At 41.8% G+C, this 12,671-nt stretch overlaps 1 protein-coding gene across 3 annotated transcripts; it reads left to right on the top strand.

Annotated features, from left to right (window-relative positions):
* Window positions 1-464: 464 nt before the first annotated feature.
* tbc1d24 (TBC1 domain family, member 24) lies at window positions 465-12,322 on the top strand. 3 transcript variants are annotated; one of them, XM_015963369.3, is made up of 7 exons: window positions 465-564; window positions 2,342-3,447; window positions 5,096-5,254; window positions 5,390-5,453; window positions 9,392-9,487; window positions 11,623-11,866; window positions 11,974-12,322. In XM_015963369.3, the coding sequence occupies exons 2-7, from the start codon at window positions 2,459-2,461 to the stop codon at window positions 12,126-12,128; spliced, it is 1,707 nt and encodes a 568-aa protein (XP_015818855.1). In that variant the 5' UTR covers window positions 465-564; window positions 2,342-2,458; the 3' UTR covers window positions 12,129-12,322. The 3 variants fall into 3 exon arrangements, with proteins under 3 accessions (XP_015818855.1, XP_054605127.1, XP_054605128.1); XM_054749152.2 differs by lacking the exons at window positions 11,623-11,866; window positions 11,974-12,322 and adding an exon at window positions 10,662-11,016; XM_054749153.2 differs by lacking the exons at window positions 11,623-11,866; window positions 11,974-12,322 and adding an exon at window positions 10,510-10,648.
* The last annotated feature ends 349 nt before the right edge of the window (window positions 12,323-12,671 follow it).

The raw sequence follows: 12,671 nt of genomic DNA, 5'->3' as shown, positions 1-12,671 counted from the left end.
AAGGGCGGGACAGATCCAAACAACATTTTTGCCTGAGTTGTTCTGCAAAGCAATTTTGATTCCATAATTTAATTAGCAATAACAAATGTCATGGGTTGGGCGGCTGTGTTTTGGTCGGTGCTTTGAGTCCTTGACAAAGGCAGGGCTTGTTTCTTTTCTGGGGTACTTCCATGCCCTGTTCCACTGCTATCACGCATTTAATTAAATCTTCACAAAAAAAGGCAAATCAGATAATGGAAACAGCCTCAAAGCATAGTCAAGGCACTTATATACTTAAAAAGCTTATGCTATTTTAGCAAAGGCCATTAAACAGCTTTTGTACATCAATGTAGAATCATTAAATGCGTTTTTATCTTTGTCTTAAGCCGATGATTTCACTGTAAAACAGCTGGATTTAATTTGAAAATATATATTTTTTTAAGCAAAATCAGTGGCTGTGGAGCTACAGCCCACTGAGCTTCTCTGTTGCTCCAGCAGCTGAGGTCGGAGGAACTGCGCATGCTTAAAGCAGCAAAACGGTGAATCCAGCTTCACGTCTCCAGACGTCCAGCAGGCAGCATGCAGGTAGGAGACCCGAGCGTTAATCTGTCGACATGTCTTTATCGCGTGTTTACCAGGGCTTAAATATTGTAAAGTAGGGGCTCTTTTATCTCCATGACTGTCTTGTTTAATCTGTGGGGGTAAATTGAAGCACATGAGTAGATTATTAATCTGTGATTGGTGACATCCATGTGTCCCAAAATATATCCGCGTCGGTTTCGAGTGTCTTGAGTGTTGACTTGCTTTTAGATGCATGTTGTGTTTAATTGCACAGCCTGTGTGTTGTTTCGCTGGCTGCTGTAATCCGGGGCGGTTTGCTACAAGCTAACTAGCATGGTGCTAACATAGTCGGTGTGAATCAGATTAGCTCATGCGGTAATGAAGGTAAATACGGGCTTCCTCTTAACTTGCTACTGCTACTTTCACCTCAGCTGGCTTCTTGACCCGTGAAAAATGTAAAACAGGCTGATTAGGTGGCCTGACGTGTATTAGAAACCATCATTTCAGTATTTTTTGTTAATATTCACCTTTCAATCATTTTAGTTTATTAAAGGTGATCTCTATACTTTCCCTTTCATTGATTAACGTCAGTGTTGATGTTTCATTTGCTCCAGCCGTCTTAGAATGAGAGTTTAAAAATAGTTTATGGTCCAGTTTATGGAAAATTATCCACTTATATTCAAGAGAAATAACGGTTAAACACGTTAAAGAGCAAGTCACCCCCTGCCAGATTCTTACTCAACTCCCACTTCCTGTTTGAAAAATGCAACAAATGCTGTTGCCTAGCAGACCAAGAGGGTGGAACCACTAACAAATATGCACACTCACGACATTGTGACATCATAATGTACCATCTAACATCATAGTATACCTCTTAGCCAATAGCGATGGCAGATTTAAACTCAAATGCAGTGCTGAGTTTTTGCCTGACGACGGTGCATCGCTGACAGTTTTAGGCAGATTATTTAAATTTTAACTAAGATTAAGTAAATGCCAAATTATTGACTGAATGTGTCTACAGAGCAATTAGACACTCATTTATATAGTTTATCAACAAAAAAAAGTTGATTTGAGGGTGACTTGCTCTTTAAAATAAATGATTCCTAATGTTCTGCTGTAAATTACAGCGGTTTTAGAGGGTCCATGTTACAGGGATTGATGAGTATGCAAAGAAAAATGTTCAGTTTCTTTCCATTTGATTAACCAAGCTCATATCTGTCCTCCAGATAGGAAAAGATGTAGAAAGCGGTGGAAATGCACTGATTGTGGTTTTGAGTGCTGATACTGATTTTTTTTTTTTTTTTTTTTTTGGGACCTTTTAGTCAGTGACATCTGTCCCAATGTCATGGAACATTTTGGGATGTGTTTTTGTTTTTTAACAGCCAAATGTGACATGTTAATCTTTAAACTCACCATAAATGCTTTATTTTATGATTTTACATGTAGCTCCGGCTGATTTGTTTAAAGACCATTTAAAATCTGTTGATGACACTTGACCTTTGGACGGTCATCCTCATGTGACTTGTTGAAGGACAGTTAGGAAAAAATTATCTGTTTACTTCAACCAACCTCAGGATTGCTTTATTGCTAAATAAATGTATATGGAGTATCAGGTGAATGGAATTTGTTTCACCTGTAAATTTTTGTTAAAGCTGGAAATTGGCAAATGCCCTCACGCTGCATGGTCCGAATGATTTAATAGCATGCTGAGCGTACCTGGTTTGATTATTCTTAAATTGAAAATGTATGAAATAAAAAAAAATGGAGGTTTGATTTACTTATTCATCTGTTTGTTTTCTAGTAACCATCATGGGCAGTTAGTATAAAGAAGTGTGCTATCTGCAGTGTGGAGGACAGAAGGTTAGAAATACCTCAGTGACCACTCCCCCTCCTCTTACTGGGATTGTTTTCTACCACCATGGCTGAGGAAGACTATGGCACCTTTGTGGACTGGGCTCAGATGGGAGATCTGGCCAAGAGCATCGGACCCACCAAACTAGACTGCAAAGAGCTGAAAGAGTTCAAGCAGATGGCTCGTCAAGGTTACTGGGCCAAGAATCACCAACTACGAGCACAAGTCTACCAGCAGCTCATCAAAGCCATACCTTGTCGTACGGTCACTCCAGACGCAGAAGTTTATCGTGACATCATGGGAGACACAGCCATGAAAAAGCCTTCCTCTCACACCCCGCTGCCAGAGTTTGTGGATGGAAACCTTGTGCCACGGTACTGCCTGAAGGCCGAGGCCATGGCCTCAGTCCATCGCATCATTGGCTGCATCGCGGGACAGTTTCCAGACATCTCCCACTGCCCTTCTCTCCCGGCCATTACTTCTTTGCTCCTTCACTTCAGCAAAGATGAGGCTCAGTGTTTTGAGCACGTCAGCCGAATCCTGGCCTGCAACGAGCCAGGTAAACGCCTGCTGGACCAAACTTTCTTGGCCTATGAGTCCAGCTGCATGACTTTCGGCGACCTGGCCAATAAGTACTGTACAGCTGCTCACAAACTCATTATCACCACGGCCCAGGATGTGCTTGAGGTGTACGCCGACTGGCAGCGCTGGGTGCTTGGTGACCTCCCCTTTAGCCATTTGGTCCGGGTCTTTGATGTCTATCTAGTAGAGGGCTATAAGGTTCTCTACCGCGTGGCCATAGCTTTGCTCAAGTTCTATCGTAAGCATAGAACAGGGAACCAAGCAGGGCAGGGGGGCCGGCAACAGCAGGATTCAAGTAAAATTAGGTCAGATATTCAGGCCTTTATCAAGGGCATCGCCTCCACCGTCACACCTGAAAAGCTGCTGGAGAAGTCTTTCTCCATCCGTCTGATTAACCGTAAGGAAATCACTCTGCTGCAGCTCACAAATGAGAAGTCCCTGCAGCAGAAAGGAATCACTGTCAAACAGAAGCGGTAAATTCAATCAAGCTTCAACAATTTTGTTTTATGTGATGTCACAAACATTTTGGTTGTTTTTATTCGCCATTTTTCTTTTAGGATGTAAGTAAGTTCAGTTTGTCAATTCAGAAAAATTCATCCATATCCTAACTTCATTTGAGTCGAGGCTCTTGGACTTGAATGAAGATACAAAGTAAGCCTTTAGCTTTATAAATGGAATCTCAGAGGTAAGCGAGAGTGAAGAGCAGCACATTAGCATCTACAGGACCAACTCAGACTCTGTAAAATCCTGTTTAGTAGAGGTGTAGGTTTCATCTGCTCTTCATATAAATGCTATATTTGACACTCTAGGGGCCTCATTTATCATCCGTACTCACAGATCTGTGTGTATTTCGTGCGTAGGAACTAATTAATGCATTGTATGGTATTCATTTTTTACTCGTGCGTGAAAATGTTACATAAGCAAACCTCAGACCATGCATATGAATAGCATAGTGGTAGAACGGAGGAACCGCAGTGGTCTCAGTCATCGTCACATGTTTCTCATCCACATATTATTTCACCTAATAAATATTTATTTAGGTGTAAAACGCATATCTGGTACTGAAACTTATACAAGACACCACTGATCTGACATTGTAGCATGGCTGGTCTGTGTTATTGGAGGATTTGGCAGAGCGTGCACTCTGGAGTAGACACGTCCTTCGTGAGCGCACTGATCTGATTCCTGAAGGAAATCCTTCTGGAGCTATGCTGTTAACCTGCGAGAACCTCCTGTGTGCCCCCAGTGTGTTGCCAAGGTAACCAGACTGAATGACAGCTCAGAGGAGGCTGCACTCGGACAACATTTCCAAATAAAACGAACTCCAAACAGAACGACTACTTAAATGTCCATGATTTATCATATTCAGTTTAATGAGGAACCATTTTTATTCATTCCTGACGGGGTCCCGACCACGTTTATAACCTCTGCAACTAGTTTGGTTCTCTTGGCTTTGGCAGCCAGAGCCTTGATCTTGCAGTCCATAAAGTTTTTTGTTGTTTTTTTTTCTCTCTGGAAGAACGCAGGGTTTCCCCTCATGGGCTGAAGACGTGGTGTGACCTATTATGGTGAATTGAGGGCGTTTCTGTATGTAAATGACTGAATGAACACGAACACCTGGGCACGCACAGGTGAGATTTATTAGACGTTTGCGGAGTAACGTGCGTACAAGTGGCCACCGCATTTTTCATGAATCAGGATTTTCACCGTTAGTACGATCATTCTAAATTCTTAGGAAGGACTATAGGAATGTTTGTATGAAGGTTTGATGAATGAGGCCCCTGTTCTTTCAAATCATCTTGTTTTTTTGGTTGCTTTAGCATCGTCTCACATCTTGTTTTTTTTCTGTTTATTCTGTGTTTTTTTTTTTTGTTCACCCCCTCTCATCTGCACTCCTGTGTTTCCTCCATTGGTTCTTTTGCAGTTCTAGGTGGGTTCACTTCTTGTTGCTTTGCTTTCAGACCAGTTTTTCCCTTATTTTTTTCTAAATGGCTTCTATGTGGTCAGTGTCACTGCAGTCAAAATGTCAGATTTTATTGCATAAGTCTTTAAGACCTGTGCATCACAGACTGAATGATCTCCACTGATTCTGACATTCATCTCCATTTCGGCCTGTCCCAGGAGGAATGTGCAGCTGGCTTTAAATCCTGAAACTTTTTCCTCCGAGATTGTCAGTCCAAAGGAGATGCACGACATCTGGTCATGGATCCCAGAGCGCTTTGCCCTGTGCCAGCCACAGCTGCTCTTCACTACCTCCGTCCACGGCTGCAGCCTCAACAGGTGAGCTCCTCTGTCCTCGCGCCAGTGGTCCAATCCCACACATGGCTTCCACTCACAGGCTACATTTAGGAATGTTTGACACAGTGAGGTGTTTGAAAATCGTGCCAGGAACAGAACTTGTACATTTGTTTTTAGATTCTACTCCCATTGTGAGGGCTACGAACCCACGCTGCTCCTCATCAGGACCACAGGTGGAGATGTAAGAAACACAAGCTTCCTTTTGGATTTTCCTCTAAACTCTTCCTTTCACTTAAATAATTATGAGAATTTGGTACAAATGAGGAACAATGTTTTAGATGCTTTTTGGTCAAATCAACGGAATTAAAATCAACAGAATATTTGAATCGTTATGGACAATAACTCAGTTCAATCCAGTTTATATCACGCCAAATGATGACGAATCGTCTCAAGGCAGTTCACAAAGTAAACATTCCAATTCAGGTCAGTTCTTTTAAGCCAATCAGTAAAAACTTTCCTAAATAAGGAAGCCAGAAAATTGCATCAAGTCCCTGACTGGTGTCAGTCTTTACAGCAATCCTCATAATAAGCAAGCATGTAGGGACAGTTGAGAGGAAAACTCCCTTTTAACAGGAAGAAACGTCCAGTATAAGCAGCCATCCGCCACAACTCACTGGGAATCGGAGAAGACCGAGCAGACACGCACACACGCACACAACACGTATACCAAGTAGGGTTGCAAGGATTAACCAGTGTGACTTATTAACCACAGTGTGAAACGCTGCTGTTAACCTACCTAAAGACATCCCCAACACCGTAAACTAAAATAAGAAAGACCTCAGCGGACCAAAGTGAAACTGAACGAACGCACTCAGCAGAACCAGCATCAACAACCACCGGGACTTCTCCGTTTCCCTCTAGGAAGTGCTTAAGTCTCCTGTGAGGGGATATTTTAAACCCACAAAGCTGCTAAAAGACAAATTCAGGACGATGGCTCGTCCATCTGCAGAGCTGGCAGAAAAGAAAGTTGTGGCACTCCCAACTTGTTTTCATCTCTGAGATCGTCACGCAGATAAATAAACCGAGTCCGATTACGTTAGTGACTGAACAAATATAACAGTAATATTAGAACACTGCAGTTCTTAGTTCATATTGTGTTGCACTAAGTTTGCTCTGTATCAGTCAATAACAAGCATGTACGGCAAGCCAGCTTAATATTTATGTTTATGTTTATTCATTTAGCAGACGCTTTTATCCTAAGCGACTTACAATTTATAACCTATAGGGCATGTTGTGATCTGTGGGGGAAACCGGAGTACCCAGAGGAAACCCACGCATGCATGGGGAGAACACACAACTCCACGCAGAAAGGCCGCAGCCGAGTTTCGAACCTGCAACCTTTGTGCTGCGAGGCAACAGTGCTAACCACTGCGCCACCATGCAACACCTCTTTGTAATTACTGTTCTACATAGCAATAATATAATTTATTCTTGTCTAAATAATAGTCTTACTGATGGAGTTTCAAAAGACATGAACAAGTAGAAATTACATTTAAGTAATAAGTAATATAACAACTGCACTAGTAGGAATTAAGCATCTTAATATATTAAGGTGTCTCCAACCTTCAGCGCTAACCCTGACCAGCTGTCAACAGTTTCTTTTCTTTTTACAGAAACTCAAAAAAGCTATTAGGCAAATATAATGAAAGGTTCACTCAAAAAAACCATTTTAATGATTATTTCTGATAATCAGTCATTCTGAGTTTTTCATGCAGGCTTTTCATTCTCCCTCTCCTGAAACTAGTCTCCTACACCTATCTCCTGCATTAGCTTCTGATAGAAAATAGATGTTGAATTCTAGGATTAGAAAATCTTGACAGATCTACGTCACACTGTCACTTAACATTCACGGACTCGCCCATCTTGACTCACGACGGGGAAGGCTGTTGTTGGTTTAGCGTCCAGGAAACAGCAGAGAACGTCTTGACTAGTAGAAGCTACTCCTTTACACAGCAGAACTCCTCCAGGCTTGTGTTATTTGTGGAGGTAAAACATCAACATTGCAAATCAGTGGTAGAGTAAATTTGTCTTGGCAAAATCCCTGAAAAGGAACAATAGAAATTTCAGGCTTTCGAAACCTTTAAACAATGTAATCATGCCTTTTACCAAAGATTTATAGAATGTCTGTGATTTATACGTGTTAGTACAGATGTGAAATCAATTCATGAAAAATATTGTGAAACCGTGATTATTTCTCAGACCATAATCATAACACCAAAATGTATAATCGTTGCAACCATAATACCAAGTGCTATGGCTACATTGGGATTTCTTAGTAGATATTCTATCAATCAATTAAACTTTATTTGTATAGCACTTTTCATATACAATAAATACAGCTCAAAGTGCTTTACAGGTTAAAATTACCCCATGTAACCCATAATCCCATCATTTCCCCAAAAATATAAAAATAATAATGACAATTGCACCCCCCCCACCCCCCAATCCCACAACCTGTTTCCTAAGGAACACACACACACACACGAACAACAAATGCACACATGTACACACACAAAACTTTTAATAAATAAAATCATAAGTAAACAACACTAGACCGAGCTCAGATGGGTTAGGTAACGAATGACACGCCATCAGGTGAGCCGTCTGCCTCGGTAGTAGTCCGTCGACGGCAGCAGCCAAGGCACCAACCCAGGGCTCCCAGGGAGGTAGGGCGAAAACCACCACCACTGCCTAAGCACTCCCTGAGGTGAGCCCAGGCCGCCACAATCGACCACTACCCCTGAGGCAGAGGACCCCACAGAGGAAAACGCTGCCACGAACAAATAAGTAACATTAAAAATAATGAGCTAATTTGGATAGTAAAATAACTAAAAAAAGTGATTAAAAGATAGTAAAACACTAAGACATAAATGTCTAATAAAACTAAAATATAAATTATCAAATTAAAATAAAACAAGCAATGCAGCTATAAACAGATATCAGTTAAAAGCTATGGTAAAAAGGTGAGTCTTAAGCCTGCTCTTAAAAACAAACAATCTCTGCGACTCTAAAGGTCCTCTGGCAGCCTGTTCCAGAGATGAGGGCCAATTAGAAAGAGAAACTTTATTGTCCTCACCTTAGTGGGTCTATAATTAATTCAACAGACAAACTAGTAGTAGCACTTCCGTGTTAAAGAAAGTAAAATATTATTATCAGGAGAGGGAGAATGCCCCCTCTATGAGGCTACCTTAGCTCAGCAGAGCAGCTTCTTATGGGGAGAGAAAATACAGCTAACAGCTGAAGTAACAGGAAATAATGCAATTAGAGAGTAGTGGTAGAAGAAAGTAGAGTGTGGAAAGTGGTCAGTATGTCAATAACAATATTTATCAATCAATAGATGTATGCTGTGACAGAAAAAACAATAGGTCAACAAAAAGTCTCCTTTCTTTTTTCTATTTCAGCCTATTGGGTAGCTTAATACTAGAGTCATTTGCCTCCATCCAATCAAAAACATAGACCCAGGAACTATCCTCTCAAACCAGAACAGGCAGCAAGATGTTGCAGCCAGGAGCGGTGGAGGAAATATTCCCACAAAAGCTTACAGTAGTTCACCAGCACAGAGGTTTTTGGGTTTTTTCTAATCTGACAAGGAAGACACAACTGTCAGTTAAAAACGTAGAAGAGAATCAAATATAAACCAAGTCTGGCAACACACCCAACTTGTTTTATCATAAAGTAAGGACATAAAATGGCTGGGGCTGCACTTAATTTATTGAAATCTGTATGCTTTTTTCTATATTGTCTATATTTAAACAGAGTTTTAGGAGCTTTGTGCAACTTTCATTGCTGTAATTTTCAAAATAAAATGTAAAATAATGAGATTTTAAAAGTTGTTTTTTTCAGATCTAATTATTTTTGTCTAAATGAGTTCAGGTGACTTTGCAGTGAAGCTTGAACTCAGTTTTCTGTTGTTATCCTTCTCTGTGAATTGGTGTCAAAAGTCATGTGACCAGGTGTCATACGGTTGGATTACAGCACTGCAAAGGGATGCTGCTTGAACATTGACCTCCGAGTCAGCAGACCTTTTCTGGCTTTAATTCTGAGCTGTTTTAAGCAATAAAGCCAGAACAGGTCAGGTGATCCGTTTTGTTCCAACCTACCAACTCTGTTTTTATTCAGGTATGTGGAGCCTTCCTGTCATCGGACTGGGAGGAGAGGAAGAGAGGGGGGAACAAACTGAGCTTCTTTGGCACGGGAGAGTGTTTTGTCTTCAGGGTGAGTTTGTTTCTGTTCCCGTTTTATCTTAGCAGTACTACACTTAAACCACCAGAGGGCACCATCAGCCATATTTCCACATGTTCCTGACCGGCATTTGACAGACTCAGACTGGTGTGTGTGTTTTTTTTTTTTGTTTTTTTTTTACTGTTTTATAGGCCACAAGGCCCCAGATGTTTTTGTTTTCTCATAAACAACCTTGTCATTTCCCTCTGGTGATGGTAGTGCAGCGTTTCATCCTAACTTTAGGAGATTACCTGCTGCTGAAACAGAAAAGACCAACTCTTTGATGCCCTCTGTGTGAATTATTTATCCAGCCCACTGTGTTGGTGGACCGCTGTGGGATGTCTGAGCCTAGACACCAAAAGTCACAATCATCTCAACAGTAACACTTCAGCACACACAGATCGGAAACTCCTGTCACCTGATGCGCTTGTTTCTGAGCAGGCTCTCACCTGACACCACACCTGAGTCACAGCAGGTCTGAGACGACATTTGTTAGAGATCAGAGAGGAAAGATGTGGAACAGGCTTAAGTATGTCAGTACATGGCATTAGCTCTGTAGATGTCTTGTTTTTAACACGCGTTGCTCAGATGTTTAATCTGGCTTTTGTGGCCACCTTCCTGGGGAAAAGGCAACTAGGGTGGTGTTGAATGCCACATAGGTCCCGTGTGGCTCAGTTATTTGAACTGAAGTTCAGTTTTAACTTTCATTTGAGGGAAAATGTCAAAATCTGTTGTTTGGCTCGTGCCACAGAAGAGATTAAAGAAAAGGAGGTATTAGACATGATGTATAGGGGACAAATCTGCTCTTCTGCTTTTGGCTCATCTCCGTAAATTAGATCATTTATGCCTGTAAGAAACAAAATGTATTTTTTTAAAACTTGAATTGGTTAAAAATGACACTCGCGTACCAAGAGCTAGCTTTTGTAGCTGAGGACCAGACTGCCAAGGTCCCTGCCTTCGAGTACCGGCCATCTCACACTGGACCCGCATCTTCTCTTCGGGCTATGCCCAGCCAGGCTCCGTGGGTGAAAGCCCGGCCACCAGGCACTCGCCAACGTGCCCCAACTCCATGCCGGACTCCAGAGAAGCCATTTTAGCTGGCTCGGGCATCTAGTTAGGATGCCTCCTGGACACCTCCCTGGTGAAGTTTTCCCGTCACGTCCAACAGGGAGGAGACTTAAAGGAAGACCCCGGATGCGCTGGAGGGACTGTTTCTCGGCTGGCCAGGGAACGCCTCGGCTTTTCCCTGGAGGAGCTGGGCCAAGTAGCTGGGGAGAAGGAAGTCTGGACATCTCTGCTTAGGCTGCTGCCCCCACGACCCAACCCCAGATAAGTGGAAGAGGATGGATGGTTAAAAAAAATGAATAATCATGATCCTAATATGTAAACTTGACTCACATGATTGTGGAGAAATATTCCCTTTGGTGATATTTTCGGCAGATTCTGATCACATCAATGGATGAATAGATGGAAAGTTTCACTAATGAACTCCTTTAACTAAAATAATTCATTCTGTCCATTATCACCTGAAAAAAACGCTAAATGGATGGTTGCATGTGATAACTGGTACAATATCTTCTCCACCACTGGAGGGATTATTATGAAACCATCATACAGTCTTCATCTACAGCTGATTAACCGAGTCAGACCCATTCAAGATGGCTGTAACTCATCATTTCTCCACATAAGATGGTCCGAGTGTAAAACCAGACATGAAAGGCTGCAGCTAATATAGGTTTGAGTTCATTCTGACCGTTTTCTTTGTAAATGTGAGGTTCCCATTGACTTCTGGCTTATTTTCTTGGCTCTGGGTCATTTTTGTGAACCAAGTTCTGTTTTAATACTGACATTTAAACCCAGCAGATCTATAAAATATTTAACTGAATTTAATGTTACAAAGAATATTCTTTGTGTTTAATTTGAAATAAAGTCAGGAAATCTCTAGAAGTATGCGCCGGCTCGAAGCCTGAAGTAAAAAATGTGATTAGCATGATTCACGTAAGAAATGACGACTGTGACCTTGTGTTTTCATGCTGTTTACAAACCCGGTATCATGTTTATGCTACTACACCTGTATGTGTGGAAAATGCTATTTAAAGGTGCGCACAACTTTTTTGTTCCCCTTTTAGCTGAAGCCCGAGATGGAACGTTACGAGTGGGTGGTGATCCGCCACCCTGAGTTGGCATCCTCCATCAAAACAGAGGTCCAGGAGGGCACGGCGTCCTCCGAGGGACAAAATGCAGTCGACAGCTTACAGCAGTTGGAGAAAGCTGCTGGAGATCTGTCACCGTTTCTGGCTGCTCGCCATTTCAACCTGAACTCCAAGAACACCTCCATGTTCATGGCTGGAAACTTTGATTCCATCATTGTGGGTGAGCGAGCTCACTGCATCTGGTTACCATGTTTGTCTCATTTTTAAATGGTCAACATCCCAATTTTGTTTACAAAATAAATCAAATGTGTACTGTTGTTTGTTCAGGAGGGGGTGAAGGTAACGCGCTGTACATCGACTCTGAGCTGAACCACGGACGCACCGGAAGATGCACCACTTTCGACAACCCGCCGCTGTGTGCAGAGAGCTTCCAGGTTTCACTGCTGGAGGTGTGGGGGTTCCAGGATGCCATGGCTCAATAATCACGTGCACAAACAAGTCAAATATATCTAGATTCAGACACTCAAACATATTAGAAGGTTACAGCAGGGAGTCATTTCCTTGGCATAAAGTCCAAAACGGGTTTGCAAGCAGAGCTTTGTTCAACCCGCAAAATGTTTAGAGTTTCTCTTTGTTTTCTAAATGAATTGAAAAGTATGTATATATAAATGTGTGTTTGTCTTCTGTTTACGTTTGTGTTTACATATTGATATTGTGCTGCACTCATCAAGTAGAAAAGCTCATGAAGGGCCGTGTTTATGTTCCTACTGAGATCATTTCTGTGTTCAGAGTCCTGCCAGAGTAAGAAATGAGCCGTCCGGTCCTTTAGGGAGATTATTTGTCAGATTCTGTTGACAAACTGAAGTTTCCAGAACATTTGTGAGGCAAGGTCCTTCATTTTCTCGGTAAATGTTGAACATAACTGTGGTAAAGTTGTACCAGGTCAAGTAAAACTTAGATCTAGATTTGTCTCTTTCTTCCTAGATGTTTGGATGTGCTGGACGAAATCTGATATATGAATAAAC

This window comes from Nothobranchius furzeri, chromosome 16 (assembly GCF_043380555.1).
Source record: "Nothobranchius furzeri strain GRZ-AD chromosome 16, NfurGRZ-RIMD1, whole genome shotgun sequence".
Taxonomy (NCBI): Eukaryota; Metazoa; Chordata; class Actinopteri; order Cyprinodontiformes; family Nothobranchiidae; genus Nothobranchius; species Nothobranchius furzeri.
Note: the sequence above shows the minus strand (reverse complement) of the source record. Positions and strands in the feature narration are given on the sequence as shown.

Bases quoted from the DNA above. Each gene is read 5' to 3' on its own strand.
- tbc1d24 (XM_015963369.3), top strand. From the start codon at position 2,459: ATGGCTGAGGAAGACTATGGCACCTTTGTGGACTGGGCTCAGATGGGA. The intron at 3,448-5,095 runs GTAAATTCAATC...GGCCTGTCCCAG, and splicing joins ATCACTGTCAAACAGAAGCG to GAGGAATGTGCAGCTGGCTT. The intron at 5,255-5,389 runs GTGAGCTCCTCT...ATTTGTTTTTAG, and splicing joins CACGGCTGCAGCCTCAACAG to ATTCTACTCCCATTGTGAGG.